Source organism: Pyrus communis, chromosome 1 (genome assembly GCF_963583255.1).
Source record: "Pyrus communis chromosome 1, drPyrComm1.1, whole genome shotgun sequence".
Lineage (NCBI taxonomy): Eukaryota > Viridiplantae > Streptophyta > Magnoliopsida > Rosales > Rosaceae > Pyrus > Pyrus communis.
The window spans coordinates 18,769,693-18,793,388 of record NC_084803.1 but is presented as its reverse complement, the minus strand read 5'-3'; the positions used below and the strand labels follow the sequence as shown (position 1 = coordinate 18,793,388).

The following is a 23,696-nucleotide window of genomic DNA, read 5'->3' as shown; positions in this document are numbered from 1 at the left end:
TTCAATGACTGAATAATTTACGATTCAAATGATTTTTGTAGGATTGATCTTTAAATGAAGTTTAAGAAATTAAACAATTTCGATAATGAAATTTGTTCAATAAATTACATTATTTGCATGGGAGAATGAGCGCATTCCTCAAGGGGAATGCAAGTATTATCTCTAAAGAATTGAGTTCATGAAAGGAATCCAAAGAGAGAAGATGAAAAAGGTAAAGAGAAGGAAATAATGGTTGGTCATGAATTGTGATAAGTAGTAGTAGGAATGAAAAAAAAAAAAGATAAGAGGGGGAGAGTGATTTGTCCATGTTAATCCATGATGATGATAGATTGGGTTGTCACACAAAAAAGCTAAAAGTTGCAAGTAGCACCACTCCATCACTTTCTTGTTCCTCTTGCCAGGTCTCTCTCTCTCTCTCTCTCTCTCTCTCCACAAGAATAAGAAGCAGCGCTCAAAATTTTGAGAGGGAGGGGAACCGGATCCTCCGGATCCTTTAAAATTGAGCACACTAATAAATAAATTTGGTTTGTTGAAATTTGATTAAACGGTTACAATTATTATAACTTTTAGGGGAGTTTATTGTTTGTAACCGTTTGATCAAATTTCAACGGTCTAGATTCATTGATTAATGAGTTCAGTTTTGGTGGATCCGGTTCCAGAGGGAGGGAGTGTATGCTTTTAGTGCTTGTCTCTATCCCTCTCTAACTTTCATGTTTCTTAATTTTATGTTAAAGAAAGAAGAAAAACCCTACATCTTACACCTAATATTATAAACATTGTTTACAATTTAAATTGTGAATTATTATTAATACTCTAAAAATCTCATTTGACATTTCAAACTTTAGAACAAGAGATAGTTAAGAAAAATGATAAATACACCCTTTTAACTTTTTATATACTTTTTTTTGTAATTTTGATTTGATTTATTTAATTCAATGATCAATAATTAAAAAAGGAGTGTGAAAACATAAAAAAAAAATTGTGAAAATCATCGTGGATAGTTAAATGTGATGTCAAGAATCTAATGAACCTTGGCTAATGGCTTCGATTTTTGTTTGTAAAATAATATAATAATAGCAGCAGGCTTGTTGTCCCTCTGTTACGCTTTTCTTGGACGACGATTAACCAAATTCAAAGGTCTAAAACCTCGTCGTTTTCTGCTATTTCCTTCAGAGCTCTGTCAGCTCTGTTCTTTTGCTGCTTTCTCACTTCACTCTGATTGAGGAGGGAGAGAGAGAGAGGGAGAGAGAGAAGCTACAAACAACCAACACCAAATGCAAATGCAGCCATTCTCTTTCTGGGCCTTCCCCACTTCAACTTTCCCGCTCTCTTAATCATATATGAAATATAATCTCTCTCTCCTCCTCCTCTCTCTCTAGTTCTTTATTTACAGTTATGAAATTATGAGAGATTAAGTTGTCATCCCTCTGTTCATCTTTTCAGGATGCATTAAATTTGCATCATAGTTTCTCTCATTCTCCAGAAAAGAAAAAGAAGATGAATAACAGAGTACGCACTAATTTTCAGACCATGAAAGCTGCTCCTGCTATAAATCATGATACTAATAAAGTAAGTTGCTTTTCTTTTTTTCTTTATTTTTTTTCTTTTTTGGGTTGTAATTCTTCTTCTTTCATTAAAGCTGAGAGGTCATATCAGTAACAAATTTCGAGGTCAGTGTGTTTGTTTCTCGAGAAAAGTATTTCTGGGTTCTCTTCTTCTGGTCTTCTAGACCTTAACCTTTCTGAAAATGGAGTTTTTGGATATGGGCAATAGGCATCTAAATTGGGTTCTCAAATTTACTTGAAAAAGAAAAGGCTTTTAATTTACTTGTCCATTTTTTGCATGTAATTTCATAACTATTGAGACATTAAATATTTTTTACTTCCAAAATCTTTCCTTCCAATTTTGTGTAATCTCCCACTGAGCTGTGAAAAGCGAGGCACTTTTGATCCTAAATCCAAATCCAAATTTGGGTTTCTTTTGTTACGTAGTGTTTGTTTTTCTTCTTCCATGTTAACGAAGAAAAGAATAATTTTTGTTTCTCCCTTTGGTGTCCTTTTTCTCAGACACACTGATCCCATTTTCTTGCTTATGACATTGATATAATTATGGTGTTGAATTTGTAAAGAAGAAGATGGATTCTCAGAAGAGCAGAGCAATGGGCACTGAGAGAACGGCAATCAATCGGCGCAAATCGAACCGTGAAAGAAAAATGGCATTGCAGCAAGATGTAATCTTCCAACATTTTAATTGGGTTTCTTAATTTCTGCAAAAGAACTGTTCTTTTAATGTTGTTGTTGTCGTTGACTTATTGGTTTGGTTTGTAATTTGCAGGTTGATAAGCTGAAGAAGAAGCTCAGACATGAAGAGAACGTCCACAGAGCATTGGAGAGGGCTTTTACAAGACCATTGGGAGCTCTGCCTCGTCTTCCTCCTTATCTCCCTTCACATGTTAGCACAATCCTCTCTCTCTCTCTCTCTCTCTCTCTCAAAACCCAGAAGACCGCTTTTCCAAGATTAGAAATTGAAGAAGAATGCACTTCATTTGAATTGATACAATGTGTGATGTTTTTTGTTTCAGACTTTAGAACTTCTAGCTGAAGTAGCTGTTTTAGAAGAGGAGGTTGTTCGGCTCGAAGAGCAGGTTGTGAATTTTAGACAAGGTCTCTATCAGCAAGCTGTGTATCTGTCCTCCAACAGGAGTGTCGAAACTTCGAATGATTCGATTGAGCAGACCCCGGTTCGAGTCTCTAAACATCAGAGGTCAAAATCTATGTCACATAATGAGTTCATGTCAGCCGCATCAGCCAGCAGGATTCCACCTTCGCTTGCTCGATGCGCTTCGAGCAGAAGGATGATGTCCACTCATCATATCGTCTCTGATCGAATAGGGAATTGTTCTAGTAGGCAAGTCAATGGAAAACAAACTCCCAGGAAACCCAATTCCATAACACCAATTGCAGAAGATGGTAGAGGAAAAGAGAATCGGTTATGCTCTAATGCGGTGAAGGATAAGCAATCTCCTGACAAGAAAACTGCTAAAATTGTAACCCCAGTAAAGAAAACACCTCCAAAACATGAATCCGTGGCAAAGTGTTCGGACGTGTTGAAGTTAGAGGTAAGCAAGCTCTGATGAAAGTTTCTAATTATTAGATTCAATCATTAACACATTGTGGTTATTTAATTGCAAATTTGATTGTTCAGCTAGAATGCAGATTAGTAGACCAGGAAAGAGCACATGAGAGTTCATCTAGTTCTTCGGATGATAGGGATCCGGATGCTGATGTCACTCCTAATAAATTGTCCGAGGATATTGTGAAGTGTTTGTCCAGCATTTTTGTGAGGATGAGCAGTTTGAAGGACAAGGGAGAGGAAGTGCGAAGTTCTAGATCAACATTATCTGCTCATGCAGCAAATGGAGAGATGGGATTTCAAGATCCTTATGGTATTTGTTTGGAATTCAGAAACATAGACGTTGGCCCCTATAAACATCTCCATTCGATTGATATTGGTTCAGTTGATCTCAACAGAACAACAAGCACATTAATTCTGATGCACAGATTAAAGTGAGCTTTTGGTTTGTCTAATCTTGGTCCTCAGTTAATCATAGTGCTTTGGATTGTGTTTAATTAATTTCTCTTTTGAAAAATCACCAGGTTCCTACTTGGAAAGCTTGCCACTGTGAATCTGGAGGGTCTAAACCATCAGCAGAAGCTTGCATTTTGGATCAACACTTATAATTCCTGCATGATGAAGGTGATGCCGCATCTCTATCAAGAAACCGAAAATCGAAGATTTATTGTGTCCCAACTGCAAGTTTGATCAATTCTTTTTTTTTTCAAAGACATTGGACATTGTACCTTTGGAAAACACCTTTTCTTTTACCTGGTATATCTAAAACAAAAACAACACACTCAAAACTGTTTGTATTACCACTGTTGCAGGCATTTTTAGAGCATGGGATACCCGAGACTCCTGAAATGGTTGTAGGTCTAATGCAAAAGGTAAGATCAATTCATCCTTCATGTCAACCAATTCCATTGAACACAAACAAACACACGCACAAACAAGGATTGGATTCTTTAACTTTGTATACCCCAATGCCATCATGCACAGTACTCCATCATGTAATGTTCTGTTTCTGTTGATATCAACTGTCATATAATCATTTTTCGTAAGCTGATTTTGGCTGTCTTTGCGTCAGGCAACAATAGGTGTCGGGGGACACTCGCTAAATGCAATTACAATCGAGCATTTCATTTTAAGACTGCCCTATCACTTAAAATTTGTAAGTATATTCCCCCTAGTGCTTTTAGGCTAGAATTACTGACTTCTGAGTGACTGAGTTTGCGTCATCTCATGCATATGAAATGCAAATTAAGTTTCACATTGTTTCTACTCTTACAACAGACATGTCCAAAAGCTGCGAAAAATGATGAGATGAAAGCTCGCAGCGTTTTCGGATTGGAGTGGTCCGAACCCTTGGTTACGTTTGCACTTTCGTGTGGAAGCTGGTCCTCCCCCACTGTAAGCTAATCTAAAATTTATTTTTTCATTCTAAATTAAGGCAAAGCTTCCCAATTAAATGGTGAATCTTGTGATACTCACACTCCCGGTTTCTCCTTCTCCTCCTTTGTATTCTCTCACTCCCCTTTCGTTTACTCAAACCTAAGGCTAGAAAAAGAGGGAGGGGGTGCATGAGAAGAAAAGGGGAGCCTGAAAATCACTTTCCTTATGTGAAATCATCTGTATAAACCTATTCGGTTCATTCTGATATGCAAAAATTCTTGTGAAACAAAAGGTGAGAGTGTACTCAGCAGCCCATGTAGAAGAAGAGTTGGAAGCAGCAAAAAGGGAATACATACAGGCAGCAGTTGGCATTTCAAAGATAAACAAACTGATCATCCCCAAACTTTTGGATTGGTATTTACTCGATTTCGCAAAGGATTTGGAGTCATTGGTTGATTGGGTTTGCATGCAGCTACCAAATGAACTGAGAAATGAGGTAGTTCAATGCCTTGAAGGGAGGGGAAGGGAGGAGCCCTTTTCACAGATGGTGCAAATAATGCCATACAATTTCAGCTTCAGGCTGCTCTTACAGCGATGACAGACGCATTTTGTTTCAAAAAAAAAATTTGGTCCAATTCTATAGTATGCATGGTCTTTGTGAACATTGGTTATGGTGGTGGGTTTGTTGAGGGAAACTTGGTGGGCGTCCGACAGCTCTCACATCGGATGGAACCAGTACGTTGGTCGAGTGTGACCAAAATAAAGGAGGTCCCGTGCTTTTCTAAGAGTTGCTGTAACACTAGTTTTTCTTGGGTTTGTATATTGGTATAGTAAACAAGGTATGAAAAGTGCATATAAAGTTGGGTATGGGGAAGAGCGCAATTTTTTTGGAGTCATTTTTTGTGTATCTTTTCAAGATAATGAATCGAACTATGAATTAACGCATGAATGCGGAAACAAGAACGTGTCACTTGTGTTTTTGCAAACATGTCAAATTTTGATTTGTTAGAAAGGATGAATAACTCCTAGCATGTAAAAAGTGGCAAACTTTTTTCATTTAATAATAAGCTAAACAACCCCACATGACCAAGTCGTGTCTTTTTGTTTGATCTTTGGTACAATAATTTGCACCTCTAAATGCAATTTGTGGGTGAAAATTAATCCCCAGCAGACAAAAACCATCGAGTAAACAAAATAATTCAATCCACTGGAAAAGGGACCTCTAGGGTTACAGCCTTTTGGTTGAGGAAACAAAAATGTCCTTGCGTGACAAACTGGCAGTACGATTTAGCTTCCGAAGAAGAAATAAAGAGAAGTGGACAGAGGGCTGCTTTTGGATTTCCTTTTGGGCTTTTGAGCCGTAGGGTAACAAATTTGGCCAATCAACTAAAGGGCTACCCTATAATGTAAGGCCATCTCTAACGAGCGTATCTGGCTAATATATATGTATTTTTTTTTTTGAACAAAATTATTTATACTAAGGGATGGACGAGTGGGCTAGCAATGATGTGGTTTATATTTCTTTTGGCAAGAATCGAACCTATGGTCTCTCATTTACCAGTGAAAATAAATACTACTAGACTGTCAAAAGCCGCAGTGGGATTGCCATAGGAAAGCCTGCCCCCGCTAGCTAAAATGAGCTGACCTAGCTTCTTTCGTTCAGTACCTGCTCTTCTTGCTTTTATTTCAAGCGTGTCGTAAGCCTAATATAAATGTACCAAGATTGGGTGGCCGACTACTACGACTACATGCGCATTTAGTGCAATGACTTAGAAGCAAGCTACCTTGAGCATCTTCCAAAGTTCTAAATATTCTACCGATCAAACGTTGCTATTAGCTTATTTATTTACTTGAGGCATAGGCATAGGGGGGATAGAGCTTTGCTTTAGTATAGGGCTAAAAAGAAGCTCTATAAGCCGAAATATAGCACTTGTAGCTAAAACTGTGTGCAGGGCTTTATTAGCCCTCCATGGTTGGAGATGGCCTAACTCAACCGTTTAAATTTTAGATCTTCATTAAACCGTTTTGTCATCTAAGACGAGTAACAACAAAAACACTGTTTGTTAGATACAACTGAAATGAAAATTTGATAATTACTGTCGTTGCCAATTTCTAAACGAATAATGAAAGAGAACCTAAAAACTGTTCCGGTTGTCGGATTTACACCTCGGAACAATTGGATTGCAAGTAGTAGTGCTGCAAAAAGGGATTCCCAATTTCCCACTTGCCAAATTATGAAGCAGGCAAAGTGAAACAGTTGGAATCTAACTTTGTACCTTGCTTTGCTAAAGGAAAAAAAAAAAAAAAAATCTAGAAACACTGAAAAATTGCTCTGAGATGCACCAAGGGAAGAGGCCCCTCTTGTTAGCTTTTGTAACTTCAATTATTTTACTTTACTTTGAACCAAAACGTACAAAGATGGATGAACAGGACAAGATACTAAATGCTTAAATGAGAAGAAAAACTTGCATGCAACGTGGTGAATAACCCCTTGTCTCTCTCTCCACGCAAGGAGAGAGACGCACGGGACATACGCTGCTTTTTCATGTGTCAGGTGAGGAGAGGGAAACAGAGAGGCGTATCCACATCGCATGCAAATTTTAGTTCTAAATGATGAAAGCATCACGATTCACAGAGAGCAACAATGAGAAAACACTGCTCAACTAAATTTTAGATATCATAGGATCCAGTTCTTTACAAAGTAAGGGAAAGTAATCACAAAACTGGGAACATCACTGAATTGGATAATGACAATAAAAAATGGGTGGGGTGGGGGTAAACACACAAGAGAAAAGACAATAATAAGGGCATGACAATAAACTCAAACTCAAACTCAAACACAAACAGATAAACATGATACATTATATACCTAACGGGAAGTGGTATGATCTCTCCGGTGTGGGTAAAGCCTCCTCCGAACCATATAGCAACTACATTTGAGGTTAAAGATATGTTACAACGTTTGGGGCTAATTCCATCAAAGTTGGGCCCGTACGCGAGCATGTTGCGGAAATTTAGACCTCAACCAAACGGTGAAGGAACAGGCCCTGGCCCTGTGAGAGCATCTGATCTTTTAATGCTTCCCATACCGCAAATAATGCAACCGGGTGCTGAGAGAGCTGAAAATTTGGCCCCACAAAGATCACAAACGTCATATCCAATAGTTGACAGACGACTAAGTGTGGCGGCACAGAACTGGGAAGGATCCTCAAGTGGATCAATGGACTTGTTGGTCAGACCCCTTTGCACACACATATCAACTAAGCTCCTCAACTCTTCCTGCTTACTTGGAGGTGCTTTGGATAGCAGGAGTTCAAGCATCTGCTTTGAATAAGCATAATTCTGCACCTCCATGTTCCGCTTAATCGCAGTTCGGATACAATTTATCCTGTGCTTTGCCAGAAGAGGCAACGAACCCAGGTGGCGTGAAAGTCTTGCCATCTCATCTTTTGCACTGATTGCACTAGGACCTTGAACTCTTTGCAGCCGCCCAATTTCCTGTGGATGAAAACCAAATTAGAGGTGAGTTATCTGCCATTATTTTGAAACACAAGATTTCAGATCAGTTTTTATGGGATCTTACAACCAATAGAAATAATCAAATATGGAATATGATATTCCAACCCCCACAGGTGTTTTTAGTTCCTTATTGTCAATATATAGGCAAAAGGGTTGTACTATAATCCATAAGTCACTTAGCCTAAAGAGCACATTTCATCTGTTTATTTTAACACTTGAATAATGATTAAAACTACCCGAAGAAGAGTGACTGCTATCTTGTATTGCGCACAGATGGTCCCTTGCGCTTTAATATCAGCTCCACGAGACTGATCCTTAGCCAATGCAAGAAAAGCTTCGTCAAAGCAAGACAACGCATCTGAAAGTTGATTCTGCTCAAGGTGGGCAACTCCAGTTTTAAAACATACAGAAGCTGCAGCACCACGGGGTACCTGTTATGAGGAAAACCAGGAAATAAAAGTGGATTAAATGGTGGGAATTCGAAGCTTGTGTCCACGTACATGTAAGTACTACCTGTCCAGGACGCACAGAAGATGGTGGAGAAGGAGGCTGCACTGAAGGTTTTCCAGAGTCAGTAGAATTTGGAACCCCAAGGACACTAAGATCAAGAGGTCGAGTAGAAACTGGGAACTGAGTTGATTGAATATGAGATTGTTGCTGCGCAGCAACCTGGCCTAAGGATGGTGGGACACCACCATCAGGAAGTCCAACGGGCTCGAATGGAGCAGCCAGTTGACTAGCTTGAGGGGGAACACCAGCATCAGGAAGACGGACATTGGCACTGGATGCATTGGTCTGGTTAAATGCTTTCTTGTTGCTTTCAAACCCTTGAGAAGCTTGATCCATTTTTGAAAGATAGGTCCCAGGAGGGGGCAGTGTGGCTGCAACCTGAAGGGATGGTATCGTATTCTGGAAAAAGTCCTCTGGAATAGGTACAGCTCCAACCCCCTTAACTGTTGAGGTAGGAGCTTGATGTGATACTGTTGCAGGTTGTGTAAACGAGTCCATACCAAATAGATCACCAGGGGCAGAGCCTACACGAGGAGCCATTGACCCACTGTTAACTGGAGGAGGTGGTTGGGATAACATCTGGCTAAGGTCCTGGGATCCCATGGTCAATGATTTGGTCCTGGTCATAGGTGGACCCAACCCTTCACCAAGTTTGAGCTGCTTCGTGGCTTCTTTGATTTTATCCACATCCACAGCAGTAGAAGCAATGGGCTTGTCTCTTATTCGAATGTGTAACTTTTTAGCTTTTGAAGTTCCCTCTTCATCACTGCTGCTGCCATCAGCTGCACCGTACATTGTTTTCTTGAATTCTTCTTCAGCTTTAGCCTGTTCATCTGCTGCAGAGGAACTGGCAAATTGTTTGTTGAGTGTTTCCAGACCCATCAACGAACCACCACCAGGCACTCCCCTGGACACATTAGATGTGGATTTAGACAACGGAAGACCATTTAGCTTGTTGTCACCACCTGCAGATATAAAAGCTTTGACCAAGCTATCTTCCCTTACTTCTACAATGTTGCCTCGTCCTTTGATTGATCCCAAGTAAACACCAATATGATCAGCGATAATGGATGGGATGGTGCCATCATCAGTCTTCATGTACGGCATCACCTCTGCAGCCAGTTCCCACTGAGGAACAGCCTTCATGTTTGTTGGTGTTTTGATCTCCCAGTTCCCACCACCCCATTCCGGACCTTTAGGGACCATACTCTCAGCAGCAAAGTTAGCGAAAATTCCTTGAGTCCATCCAGTAGAACGGACTCTTAAAATCCTTTCACAGTATCGTCTTAATTCTGAATCTGTGCCATCTTCTTCTAGTTTTTGAGCAAGACGCCGCATGGCACTGGGGTTAAGGTGGCATATCAAGAGGTCGAGCATACTTTCATAATCAGCTATAACTTCAAAGGTTTCTTTTGCACTATCAAACTGCCCAAACCTGCAATTTTATCTTACGTTATAAAACAAAAGTTGCTTCAATGAAGACAAAGTAACATGAGAACTATTTTTTTTACAGAAAGTAACATGACAACCACCAATCCATCAGTTCTTCAGCAATGAGCTGGAACCCTGGATGGAGCAATCTAAATAAACAACAGAAAAGAAAAACCTTCAATGCGGCTTGACAAGTATAACTCCTGAAAAGGGATGTCAAATATAAGCTCAATATAAATTCAAGTACATAAGCATGCACTTGAAAAAGAATTTGATCCACCAGAACAACTTTTGTCAAGCAAGCATTATCATAGATTGAATAATTCCTCCAAGCATAGGCAGACCTATAATCCTTCATGCACAAGGTAAAGAAACTATGGATTCCTATTTTAACCACTACATCAGAGTCAATCCCCTACCAAGTTTCTTTTTATTATTTATCTCCTGCTCTGTTCCACATATTCCTTTCATAATCTTGTACAACATGCAAAGTTTAGAAGACTCAAAAGTTAATTTTAAATTTTCTGATACCACTATTAGACACCCTTTACTCATTAATATTAGGACAATTTTTAAATTATAAAAACTCTAGGTTAGAAAGGTCTGAGGGTGATTTCTCTGTATAGATTTTTAGTTCCAAATGTTTTATTCAAGTACTTCCCAAACTGCAACCCAACTACCCAAGTACCTCCCAAAGCATGTCTTACATAATATTAGATATGTCAGAGTATGATATCATAAAATTTAAAATTGAACTGCAGTCATTAAAGAAAAAGATATGGAATAAGTTCGCTGAAAAAAAGCTGTAAGAAATTTATAGAAACTGAAATTTGCGGGATAAAAATAAAAAAGAACACTTTGTCTTATCTGCATACTTGATACATGCGTAACCCAACTGGCGGAACCGGTGGAACAAATGAGAGGTTGGAGGACATCTTGGATAATCTCTAGAGCGCAGAAATTCGTCTTTTAATACAGACAAAGCAGTTGTAAACCGGAGAGCTTTGATAGCATAGACACCCCTCAACACCTAAGTTATTTCAAAAGTTCAGTAAACAAAACAGACAACTACCAAAATTTGTTAAAAACCACTTTTTCTTACCTGAGTGAACTGTGGTCCTGCTTGAGATAGCGACACAGAAAGATCTCCACAAACAGGAGAGCCTCTAGCAAGAATATCAAGAGACCTTGGAGTAATACGCAGGCTGTCAAACCTTCATTTAGAAAGCGCCATCAGTAATTATTCAAGAACCAATATTTATCAAGGTTTGGAAAAGAAGAAAATGACAGTACAACCCATACTGTTATACTGCTTTATGATGTAAGAAGCACAAAAATAATTTTCAAAACAGACAGCATGTGTATAAGATCACTGGAAAAAGAAAAACCTTGATGTTATCTGATATAATATCTCTGGAAGGTCAAGCTTCTGCTCAAATCTCTCTTGCATTGTGGCAAATCCAATAAGAAGAGGTTCAAGAAGCCCAACAAGACAGCTCTTAATCTCAACTCCCTTCTTTTGTCTGGGGTTTATTTCTGTTGGGGTTGCAAGCAACAACCGATCATTCAGCGCACCAACCAAAACTGCACAGAAATACATCATAATGAGTCACAAGGATAACAGCAGAGAGATACATACCCGCGTCAACATCAGCAGCCAATAAAGTTACACACCTGCATAAGGCATACTGATAGAGAGAATAGTCCTTACTCTACCGTCCCAGCCAAGAACGCTAATTGCAGTGGTAGTAGAAAAGAGAAGTGCAGGTCCAACCCATAATAGAGATCTAAAGTGAATAGAGGTCAAGTGCTCAAACAAGTTGTAAAAGCCTCAATAATTGAGTTAAATGAATGATTACCAAACAAAAAAAACGTAAAAACTTATACACCAAAATGTTGTAAAGGATATTGAAGGAAGTCCTCTATCAAATTTGGCGGAACTGCCTGCGAGTATATCTAGATCTGCCGAAACTATAAGCACCCTTTGCGTCGTTAATATTCCAGCTACATAGCCCCTAAGAGTTTCTTGCCAGTGAACCTGTCAAAGTACAGCAGCTGGATCTTTGAAAGGGGCAGATTAAAAATGCTTTGCACATTCAAAAAATTAGGTATACAACAGCGTAGTTTAAGAAGAATACAATTCCAGAAGAATATAGTTGCACGTCTTGTGACGTGTGTAAATGATGTCTCTATTTTAATTAGCAGTCGATACATATAGAAGAAATTTTGACCTATGCATCGGATGCAAGCATAGTGAGCAACAATCAAATTCTCTCTATATTAGGATAATAAAGAAAATTTGCTCTATTTTTTTTTTTTCACAGGAAAATTAGTCTGCTGATAAAATACACAAACTTGAGATGTCCTTAAGCTTGAACCAGAAACTTTCTGAGGCAATGTGAGAGAGGCAAACAGGAGTGGAAAATTTTTACCCTTGCTTGGGTAGTTTCAAGTTTCAACTGAGGAAGTGTAAAGGGGAAGAAAGGTTTTGGCACTCAGCAGCACGCCCTAATTACTTTCAATTGTTGAACAATAAATTTTAAACCATAATGGTTATATGATCACCTGAAGTACAATCTCATTTAGTTTCAACTTAATTGACTTTTTCCCTTCACCCTTTGTTGCTATATAATGACCATCAGAATTAGAAAGCCGGGATCCTTGAATCAACTTTGCCAAGCCAATCTGATTCCCATGAGAAGCAAACATCAATGTTGACTCTACAATCACAGAATACTATGATTAGCACATACTATGGATGAAAACTTTTTTACAAACTAAACATGATAAATTCTTCCCTCCAGTACCTATTGGAGTCGAAAAAATTCGATCAACTTCAATTTCAAACATAAATTGCATTGGACCCTTGGGACCAGTGTCAGTATCCACAGGTTGGCGTTCTTCAGCCAATAGAATCTTCTCATTAGCTTCAGGAGAAGCCTTTTTAGGCAGAATATACAAAACCAGTCCAGTCTTATCATCATCAAGAATTGCAAACTGATTTTCATTGGGTCCAATAAATGCTGCATCACGACCTACAAAACTCAAAGATGAAATTTGTGAATAATTACTAGATCTCCTGCATGCATATGTAGACATTTCTGGGGAATATAGGCATCCAATAGGCAGACAAACCTTTTATAGTGGTACATTTGCTGTTTGCTGCCTGAGAATCGGTATTTTCAAAATAAAGCACCACTTCATTTGTAGCACCACTAAACTCATAGACAACAAGAAATAGGCCCTGCTTTTTACCGTAGGCCATGTACTTTGGATGATATTCCACATTTCCAGGAACCTATGAAAGAGAGGAGAAAAGGATTTCACTACCATTAGCACCACCAAGTGGGAATCCTCATAAAAGCTAAAGGGAAAATTACAAAGACATCAGACTAATTCAAATCATAGCATATCATGTCAAAACACTACCGTCGTGTAAAGTTTTTTGTAGATACTGTCCGCTCCAGAACAAATGTTATATGCCACAAGGTGTAATCCATCAACAAAAAAGGCCCTGACAGGATAATGAAGAACCCGATTCTCTTTATTGAAGAAATTTAACTCCAGGTGAAAAGGCTGCAGATGAACCAAAGTTTTCATATACAAATTAAGGAAAAGTAACACAAGACACAATCAATCTATAGCTGAGAAAACTTACCTGAAATACAGGAACATCCTTCAGATGATGCTTAGTGTCTACAATAGTAATGAGGGGCAGCCGAGATATTGGGGCACTTTTGGCATGACCTTCCATAAAATGCTATAACAATAATGCAATGAATGAATCAACAATAGACTGAATCATAACAAGTAACTTGAGAAGTCAGATTAGATCAGACTGGAAGTCCCCAATAAGTGTTTTAATATAAAGGAGTGGGACGGGAAAAAATAAGCTGGACTATGGTTTTTGAATTTTGCCTAAGCTACAATCAATCCCCTTAGAGTCACATAAAAACCTATCCATGATCCATCCTCATAACAGTACAAGTCAATAATAAAATAATTTTACATCACATCTTTACGATAAAAGTGACATACGCTGTGGAGAAAAGCCTTCCGGGCAATGTCTGATATTGTCGGCTGACTGTGGCTGCAATAAAAGAAAAATTATTAGACAATATACAATACTAATAAACTTCATCACATTATTAATATAAAGCCGCAAACAAATCCAACGTATTTAACCCGACAAAGCCTTTAGTGACTAATTTAAGAGTGCAAGCCCAAATTTGAACCAAGAAAAGCAGTAATATGACACATACACACATGTACACAAAATATAATTTAAATTGACAAAGCCTTTAATACCACTGAAACTTTATGAGTGAAAGTCCTTATTCTTTTTTATCGAAACTGATTGAAAGGCTAAGACTTGAAGAAAAGCAGTAAAATTAAGTCAACAACTACAGCCTATGCCATAAGTAGTAACCCAAAAGAAGAAAAGGGTTAAAAGAGAACTTATTCCACCAGTAATGTCCAAAACAAAAAATACAACTAAGCCATCTCAATTTTGACATCTGTTAGTTTATTGGTCCTATCCACACATCCCCTTTTACCTTCCACAACCCCTGTTAACTTCTGTCCTTACCCTTTTCAATTCATTCGATCGGATGGCCAGAAATTGAGAGGGGTGTGTAGAAGGTAAAAAGGGGTGTGTGGATAGCACCACCCTCTTTTTTCAATGAACAATAAGTGAAAATGGTAGATGAGGAAACTCTTTACAGATGTAAAGCATCCGAGGTCAAGATAGCTGACAAAAGGTGCTGAATACAACCTAACAAAATTGTTGGAAAAATCACATGGTGGTTTTTAAGTTCTCTAAAGTTAAAATCAAACTTCCGCTGATAACCGGGACAACAAATCTGGTTTACAAAAACTCTGATCTCACCCTTTCAGATGATGTTCTTGCAGTTGAGCTTGAAGTTGATGTTCAGCTAATATTCCAGATGAACCCAAAGCTGAAAGCTTTTCCTTCAAAACAGATGCTGCAAATACCAGTACCATTAGCATATCTGGTCAATAAGCACAGCAGCAATAGAAATAACTCTATAAAGGTTCTATTCATAACATTAAAAGTTTATAAAAAAATTTGCTATCTTAAAAACCAAAATATCAAAGGGGGGGAAAGGCACGATATTAATGTGAAACTAACAAAATTATTCAGGAGAACACAAATCATGAAATGCTACTTCAATTATGTTTCTCATAACAGACACAAACGATACATATAATTACAGAACGCGTACCTGTAAAACTCAAAGATTAGCAAGCTTACACCCTAAAGATGTCTACAGATTGATCAAGAAAATGCTCAATCATTGGCATATAAACGGAAATAATTTTCAACTTTGTATCCTAAGAAGTACATAATAAGTATGACAGCTAAAGATTTTTCTTCTCCCCATTAAGTCCTTGTCAGATTTATGAATGGCACTAAAGAAGAGAAAAGACAAAAAAAAGGGGCAAAACTATTTAAGCATGCAGCAGAAAGTGAGGTGCCACTAATGATTAATGAACTCATTGATCTTCTCAACAAGCACTTAATTAGTAAACCTTCCACTCCCAGATGGATCTGAATCTTTTGCTTGCCTTGTTCCACTCTCAGGCAATGCCAAGACAAGTATACAGTCCATTCCAATTTAAATAAAACCATAACAAGAAGCAGTAGAAAAAAAGAAAATAGTCACATCTTGATAACTTCTTCAAAGTAATTGAAGATCACCTGCTAATACATATGATCACAATAACCTCCAACATAAAGTGTATTATCTACCACCAGAACTTTAATGAACTCATTTCTTTGTGGAAACTACTGAAAACATTCTACTTAATCATGAGAAAACTTAGATAGCATGTACATTTGCTATAATTATCTTTAGACCAAACTATTAGTTAGATTCCTTGAACAAAGACCAATAATAAAGCATTTTCTTTAGACCAAATAATAAGTAGCATTTTCCTCAGGATGATGTGGTGTTAAACCGGGAAAAACTCGGGTGGACAAGGCCAATAATAAAGCATTGAAAAAGGTCACAACTCAAACAAAACAGAACAAATAAATACACAATATTGTGCAAATCTTATTTTTACCTGAAGACCCTCTTGCACCTTGCAAAACTGCAAACAGCTGTTTCCTTCCTTCCCTAGTGTACGCTGCCCTATTTTTCACATTGTCTCCCCCTGTCATATTCTACAACAAAACTATAATATTAAAAATATGCACTTTTGGATATGGGTATAGTAAAATGTGTGTTATGTAAATGGTTGTGCTTAACTGCAAACAGAAGTGCTGCTAAATTTAATTTTGGGTGAACTTCTAGAGTTTTAATTTGCGGTAAAGGGTAAGCTGCTTCTCCACCCTGCTGAGAGAGGATGCGAGGGATATCAAGTGATTCAATTGCTGCGAAAAAAAGAAAAAGGAAAACACTGAAGTCACTACAAGCTAGGAATATATCAAGTGATGGCCAAAAAAAAGATGGCCCCATTAGCGTCTATGCAATTGCAAGCACACATGCCACATACAAGAATTTATAAATACTACTTTATATTATAAGCAAACATCATATACATATTGCTAGTTTCCTTGCAGTGGTTTTTTTTTTAACACTACTAAATAAATAAATGCCAGAAAGAAAACGAAAGGAAGTCAACATGTTCAAAAGAAATATATTCTTCTCATGGTAAGGGAAAAGAGTAAACAATAATAATAACTAACCAGCAGGCTCAAAGAAATTTGCTTGCATTGGAGGTCTATTCGAATTAATTATAACCCGTGTTTTCCACACTTGAAGAGTTCCATCCTTGGAAACAGTCACAAGTAACCGCAACAAGGGGAGCCACGAAACTGAAGCTATTGGTTGGGAACCCACTTGTGTACTGAATTGCAGCAAATGGTCAAACTTAAAAATGTTGATTAGAGCCAGCTAGAGATTGACAAAACAAGCAGATTTTTAAATAGGAGTGGCTCATATAGTATGACATGTCTGTTAAATCATATTGGCAGCAAATTAGGCATGCCTCTTGTAACTGAAGATAATGAAAACAATCTTTTTGAAGCAATCTATTCTACCAAATGAGAATCTATTAGCCATTATAGCCACTCGAACTTGAAGTATCACAAACGAAGCATGCAGTCCTAGTCAACAATGAAAATGATTATGGAAAAGTATGCACTAGCAATGAATTAAACATGCCAATGAAGTATCAAAAACTACCACTTTCATGATCAAAAGAGGCTTCTTTGATGGCCTGGAAACCTAAGAAGCTTCTAAATCCTTTATCATTTGTCTAAGTGATTAAGTTAATGATATCCATCCTCTTAGCTTTATGGAGGAGCTTCCAGATATATTAGGTCAACTGGCCCTACAGAAGTTTTAAGGCATATATTGTAATTTTTATGACAGCTGGCTGCCTGTGATAAGATTGTCCGGTAAGCAATTCACAAAATTTGCTACAAACTTAAGCCCATTTTCTTTAAGATAAATAAATAATTTTCAGTAAACTAAACTCAAGAAAACAAAACAAGAGCATTAATGAATCAGTCGAGAAACGAACATGAGGCATTAATAGAGGAATAAATTTCTAATCGCTATTGGCTTGTGCACAACAACGTTTTTATTTTTTCCAATTCTTTAGTTTTAAACTTTTTTGGCCTTTATGGAACTTTATGTGTTCCATTTTATAATTTTTCTAGTATAACTACCATAAATGACTTACATTCCAATCATACTAGGTCTCTCAGTTGACACATCCCATGCGAGCAGAGTACCCCGTCGATCACCAACAAAGATCCACTCCAATGTTGGGTGAAAACCAAATGCACCAGCACCAATGAGCTTTATGGTGTTATCAACTGTATAACAAAAACAAAAGATGAAGAAACACATGAACCACTTAAAGAAGACTAAATTATTATTTATTACTCGAGTCTCAAACACTCAACAAGAAAGAATCAGACTCACTGTTTGCTCAAGATTTTTTTTATTAAAAAAAAAACGCTCTCATCTTACTTTGTAAGGTGTAATGAACAGCATAGGTGTGAATGTTGTAGGCTCGAATCAAACCATCAGCATAAGCTACATACTGAAATGCGCAAAAAGAAAATGATTGCAATATCACAGAATAAAAGGACTACGCATATTAGACGTTTATCCAAAAGCCACAAATGTACTCTGACTACAAGGACAAAAGTACAAAATTCAACCAAACAACCATATACCAGGACAGGGTGGCGAGGATGGCATGCAAGATTGACAATAGGTTTCTTCAAATCTGTCTTTATTTTTGTAGGCACTCTTCCTCCTTCAACAGTTCCAACAACTTCATGCACATTGAAGCAGTATCAAGAATTAGAGATAAACAGTCAGCATGAATGAACATGTAATACTACTACACTGTCATGTCACTGCATTTTTTGTGTGTGCGTTTGTTGGGGGCAGATAACCACTGAAAGAAAATGAAAAAAATGAAGAAAACCTGTGACACTCATTTTCTTGTGGAAACCGAAAAACACTACAGGCTGGAGAGGCGTCAAAGCGAGATGGACTTCTGTATCAGAAGAAATTTGTTCTGTCTTCTTCTCAGGTGAATGCAAGACGCATGTTTGCTCAGCATCAAAATCACAGGAGCGAATGGTACAGTCCTACAAAATGAAGGGCGGAGGAAGATAAAGATAACACCAAATAAAATGTAATACAACATAAAGCAACAAAAGATTAACACAAAATAAATGAAGTACAAAGAAAACCTACAAAATATATTAACCAATGAAGGAGACTACAAATTTACTCGTATTATATTCTGTGCTTTGATTAATCTCTTCAAGACTTGTATATTTAGAGAAAATGAAATTGCACTGGTTCATGCTAAAGCACACATCTTTTAACTAATAACCATTCTAATGCAATCTGAAGAGTGACCAAGTGAATACTCCAACAACAACATGCATAAGCGTAATATTTGGCCCCTCAGTAAATTACATATCTTCTATCTGTCTCGCAATCAATAAGCACAATCTATTACAGTGACCAAAAGATGTAGTCACACTTTACAAAAAGAATAGGACACACATACTTAAAAGCTTCTAAAAGTCTGTCATTAAAGACTCTTCTAAAAGTGTGCCAAGTTTTGGCAGTTATAATGTTACAAAAAAAATAAAAATAAAAAAAAATAAAAAGGGACTCTTCTAGAAAAGTTTGTTGGTTTGTTCTCAATAACTTAAGCTACTATGAGACGAACCTACAATCACTAGAACAAAAACATGGAATTCAACATAAACCAGAGGGTTGTAGTGACAAGGATTTGTACCCAAGAACTAAGATGTCTTCCTATGATACAATGATAAATAAATAAATTATGTTCATTTCACTTTATTTCGCAAATACTTGCTGTTAGAATATGAAGCAACAATTAGTCATAAGCACTAGCACCTTACAGATGCATATGCATGTCAGATAAGTTATAGGGAGTTTCTGTAGAAAAGAAAAAAATTACGAGAGCATGTGAGCGCGCTTGAATTGGAGCTACCTTAATGCCCTCAGTTTAAAAAGCAATTATTAAAATTTGAAATTTCACCCTCTTTGGTTGACAAAGAGGGTTCTCTTAATAATAGTAGAGATATTCGAAACTAAAACTCGGATATTAACAATAAGAAGAGATCCAATATCTATATCTGAAACCATCCAAAGAGAGAAGGGCTTATAGGCAACCAACCTCAACAATCGCTACCACTGAATGCCCACTTGTGGGGCTATAGGACATGCGGACAACGGGGGTACCAATATCAATAGATGAAATCTTGCTTCCTGTCAATGCATCCATTTCTGTGCAAACAAAGACATTAAAAATTAAAAAGAACCGGATGTGCAGATGGAGCAAAAAACATATTAAGGACAAACATGTTTGTATGGCATATGCACGAGAGCACATTCAATCTAGAAATTTTTATGCGGTATTTGGATTTCATGGAGTCACTGAGTATATCCATGTCGTCATTCCTAAAAATTTATAAGAAACTAAAAGTTTCATAAGAAAGATAAATCAGCATCAAGAACATCAATAAAACCTCAGTACTTATCGAAGATTATAACTTTACACTGATAATTGACTTAAGTATGTTAAATGCACTAGTTACAACACATCAAAGCACTTTACTACTCCCATGGCACACTCGCACGCCCAAACCCGAGCTCGAGTGATACAGTTTTCCAAAAGAAGGCCAAAAATAAAAGTAGAGATTCTAATTCCAAACGATGTCGCTAACTAGAAAGATACACACACAGAGAGATATATAACATATTCAAAGTAGAAAATCACAGCTGGTATAATCACAAACAAAAAAGAGGAAGTGGGGTAGTGTTTTACCAATGATGTAGTTTCCAATGGCAACGGCGACAAGGGCCTGATGGGGATGAAAGGCAGCAGCATGAGGCTGCAACTGCTTTGAACTGCGTCCCACATGTCGTAGATCCAGATGCTGCACCGTTGTCCACTCCATCTTAGAGTTTCACCTGCAACTCCAGCATCAAAAACCTATACATACACACACATATATATGTATATAAGAAAGAATATAGTGCTCCAGAAATCTCAATTTTTGTTCCGAATTTGGTAATTGTGATGAAACGATTCGATCGATGTAGAGCGAATATAGAGAGAGAGAGAGAGAGAGGAGTTGGATCTTACTTCAACTACCAGATCAATCGGAGATTCAGAGAATCAACTGAAATGGGAGTTCATTGATTTGACGAGGAAGAAGAAGAAGAAGATCGACGACTGGGCTGATGAAATGGGAAAAGTCCAGACAGGGAACACAGCAACAGAGAGGGGAGAGAGAGACAGCGAGCGGGCTTTTGCATTAGCCGAATCTCAAGGCCTAATTATTATGGGCCAAGACCCCAATGTTCAATTTTGTTTGGGCCTTCTAACTTTTTTGCAATTGTCATGGACCGAACTATTTGTTATAACTAAAGGTCCGTTTGATTACTTAAGAAGAAATTCTGCTTATAAGTGTTTTTATTGGTTATTTAGTACTACAGTCTAGTGGTATTCATCTTCACTTGTAAGTGAGAGGTCTTAGGTTCCATTCTTGCAAGGGGGAATTTGAACCAAATTATTGCGAACTCATTGTGAGGCTAAGCCCCCTTCCCTTAACCAAATTATTGCTAACCCATCGTGAAGCGATACCCCTTTCCCCTTTAGTGTAGTAATATCGCTTGTTCAAAAATAAAATAAAATAAGTGTTTTTATTGAAAACATGTGAAATATTTTGAAAAACTGCTTCTCACAGCTTCTATAATCCCCCTAAGTTTTCTTTTCTTTTTCTAAACATAGTCTGGCGCTTATGATTGTCAAAAAGTTATTTTAACACTTGTTGAAGTAGTCAGAAACAACCCCTAATTGAACTGTGTCCTTTGGGATGTGGCATATGCCTTCCCTTTGGGTACTAGGCCTTTGAGTCAATTATGTATCAAGGTGTTCTTTGGGTCCATGATATGTCATGTCACTATTTCATACACGGTCCAAAGTGGAAGGAACCTTGCTCTGTAGATTCTTCCCTTGAGTGTCCATGCTACTGCAAAGTTATCAATTAGAGGCCTCTAGGACCACTCATAAGCTGCATGCGGAGATTGGTCTGCATCACACTAGTAGCACGTAGTGGTATGCCTAGTATGGCTTGTGGCCTACCCTCCTAGGTGCCTGCGAGGGTTCACTCCTATAGATAACCAAGTTCAACAGAGAAATCAATAATCGTCATTTACTACTCAACATGCATTGTGCCATAGTTTCTCTTAAACTGTCTCTTTGACTTAGACATCGGATACCCTTTTGGCGAACACACTCCCCACTTTTCTCGTGTGTTCATCAATTAGGCTCACAATGTTTCTTGTTTTATAGGTGGAGTTTGTCAATTCAACCTTGGATGAAATTTGCATCCACACTTACTTTTAAATATAACTTGTTGAGGAGGGTGCGGTCATAAATGATAACAAGGTCTTAGTTTAGTGGCATTGGAAGAGATCCCATGTTCGGAATTAGAAAAACACAGTATCTAGCAGAAATATAATGGTAGACTACAGTAGATTGTACAAACAGTGGCCATTTGATTCCTAGCCATATAGTTATCTTCCATGTTTGGATTTTAATCTACCACTTTCCCAATCAATGCTTTTGTCTCCATATATATATTCCAAAAACACGCAAAGTGGTCCTTAATTGGACGAATAGACGGAGAAAACGCATAAAGAAAAAAGCTCTCATGAATGAGAAAAGGATTTGATGGGGTCGTGATGGATCGACATAGATCCAACACTTCTTCAAGATTTACATAAATCTAAATCTAATATGAGGCTCCCAATGTTTCTAAAAAGAAGATGAAATGACACAAATGCTCATCCTTCTCGAATACAAGAGAAATGCAAAGTTCTATTTTCTGGTCTTTTTATCTTGGTCCGTTGAATTAGTTTTATTCTTCATTGTCCTTATTTTGCTACGACCCAATAAGAACTCAAGTTGTGATATTAGAGTGATGGTTAATAAGTCGAGGGAGTGAATAAGAGGAGCTAGAGTATGGCAGAAAAGGGTAGTTTGATTGAAGACTCTAAAACTATGGTAGTTCAAACTATTTATATTGTTTTTTCTATTAAAATATCGGAATCGGTAAAAATATTGAAGAAGTTGAGATTTTATCATAGAATTAATTGGCATATGGAAAGTAGCCCAACCTCTTATAAGCCTTTGCATGATTTGGTCTCTCACCAATGTGGGACTTTGTCCTCACATTCTCACACGCCCCCTCATACGTGGTCAATTTTCAAGCCTAACACGTGGGCCACACAAATTGGGTGATGTGGAGCGCATGGGGTCATCGAGCTTCACACGTGGGACATCTTGCTACCATGAAGAAGTTGAGGTTCCACCATAAAACCAATGGGCATATGAGGAGTAGCTTAACCTCTTATAAGCCATTGCATGAGTTGGTCCCTAACCAATGTAGGACTTTGTCCTCACATTCTCACAAATATCGATATGCAAACTTGAAATTAGGGCTATATTTATTAAAACTCTGCTTTGTCTTCATTTATATATTCTCCAATGAGAATATTGATACTTGATAGAATGTAAAGAAAATGACAATACATACACTGATATTATTTTGTTTGTAATTATTGCCCTATGGATTATGAAAATGACAATTTCTCTGCATATATATCTTGATGCTAATTTGCTTCATGCTAATAAATTGCTAACACAGTGATGCAGTGTTAGTAGTCTAGGAATCCAACCTAAGCGTGAAGGGGTGCCAATGCAGAGGCAGTCTTAGTGTTAGGGTTAAGGTTAGAATTAGGGTTAAGGGTTAAGGGTTAGGTTAGTTTATCCATGGAAGCTAAACTATTTAAAATTGTTTCTCTTTAAGTTTGCCTGCTTTTTGACCATTAATTTATACCCATAAAGGGATAAACCATAATAACATAACAAGATTGACATTGATGTTAGATGTAATTGGTATAAAGAAGCTAATTGGATGAGCTTTTTCTGCCAGATTAATTTTAGACTTGGAGTTCATATCATATATATCCTTGAAAGATCTCTAAACTTGGTACTCAGCTGAAAAAAAGATAAAAAACATATATGAGCTCAGTGAAGTTGATTGGAGGTTCAAAGCAATGTGCATCACCCAAGTTCAAATTCTTCTTCATACAATTTAAAAGTGTAATCAAGTTCGAATT

At 37.5% G+C, this 23,696-nt stretch overlaps 2 protein-coding genes across 4 annotated transcripts; one reads left to right on the top strand and one right to left on the bottom strand.

The window, feature by feature from the left end:
* The first annotated feature begins 1,990 nt into the window (after positions 1-1,990).
* On the top strand, positions 1,991-5,464 carry LOC137715819 (uncharacterized). The gene is made up of 9 exons (XM_068455169.1): positions 1,991-2,230; positions 2,335-2,451; positions 2,582-3,118; positions 3,205-3,566; positions 3,657-3,756; positions 3,945-4,004; positions 4,205-4,288; positions 4,411-4,527; positions 4,802-5,464. The coding sequence occupies exons 1-9, from the start codon at positions 2,135-2,137 to the stop codon at positions 5,105-5,107; spliced, it is 1,779 nt and encodes a 592-aa protein (XP_068311270.1). The 5' UTR covers positions 1,991-2,134; the 3' UTR covers positions 5,108-5,464.
* Positions 5,465-7,154: 1,690 nt separating this feature from the next.
* On the bottom strand, positions 7,155-20,797 carry LOC137732834 (uncharacterized). Of its 3 annotated transcripts, none has more exons than XM_068472096.1 (25): positions 20,653-20,797; positions 20,332-20,499; positions 19,681-19,790; positions 18,445-18,610; positions 18,188-18,288; positions 17,979-18,051; positions 17,686-17,821; positions 16,685-16,845; positions 16,245-16,369; positions 16,060-16,159; positions 14,858-14,954; positions 14,008-14,059; positions 13,628-13,729; positions 13,399-13,545; positions 13,105-13,267; positions 12,777-13,004; positions 12,535-12,689; positions 11,879-12,007; positions 11,644-11,761; positions 11,358-11,553; positions 11,072-11,183; positions 10,845-10,999; positions 8,542-9,973; positions 8,265-8,459; positions 7,155-8,007 (listed from the first exon to the last, which is right to left on the bottom strand). In XM_068472096.1, the coding sequence occupies exons 2-25, from the start codon at positions 20,462-20,464 to the stop codon at positions 7,531-7,533; spliced, it is 4,863 nt and encodes a 1,620-aa protein (XP_068328197.1). In that variant the 5' UTR covers positions 20,465-20,499; positions 20,653-20,797; the 3' UTR covers positions 7,155-7,530. The 3 variants fall into 3 exon arrangements, with proteins under 3 accessions (XP_068328197.1, XP_068328204.1, XP_068328210.1); XM_068472103.1 differs by having other exon boundaries at positions 20,332-20,477; positions 20,653-20,794; XM_068472109.1 differs by having other exon boundaries at positions 20,332-20,477; positions 20,662-20,753.
* Between the last annotated feature and the right edge of the window lie 2,899 nt (positions 20,798-23,696).

Excerpts from the sequence above, each read along its gene's own strand:
- LOC137732834 (XM_068472096.1), bottom strand. The coding sequence starts at position 20,464 with ATGGAGTGGACAACGGTGCAGCATCTGGATCTACGACATGTGGGACGC. Across the intron at positions 18,611-19,680 it reads CAGTGGTAGCGATTGTTGAG|GACTGTACCATTCGCTCCTG; the intron begins GTTGGTTGCCTA and ends TTCATTTTGTAG. Across the intron at positions 13,005-13,104 it reads CAAATGTACCACTATAAAAG|GTCGTGATGCAGCATTTATT; the intron begins GTTTGTCTGCCT and ends TGAGTTTTGTAG.
- LOC137715819 (XM_068455169.1), top strand. The coding sequence starts at position 2,135 with ATGGATTCTCAGAAGAGCAGAGCAATGGGCACTGAGAGAACGGCAATC. Across the intron at positions 4,005-4,204 it reads TTGTAGGTCTAATGCAAAAG|GCAACAATAGGTGTCGGGGG; the intron begins GTAAGATCAATT and ends TCTTTGCGTCAG. Across the intron at positions 4,528-4,801 it reads GAAGCTGGTCCTCCCCCACT|GTGAGAGTGTACTCAGCAGC; the intron begins GTAAGCTAATCT and ends GTGAAACAAAAG.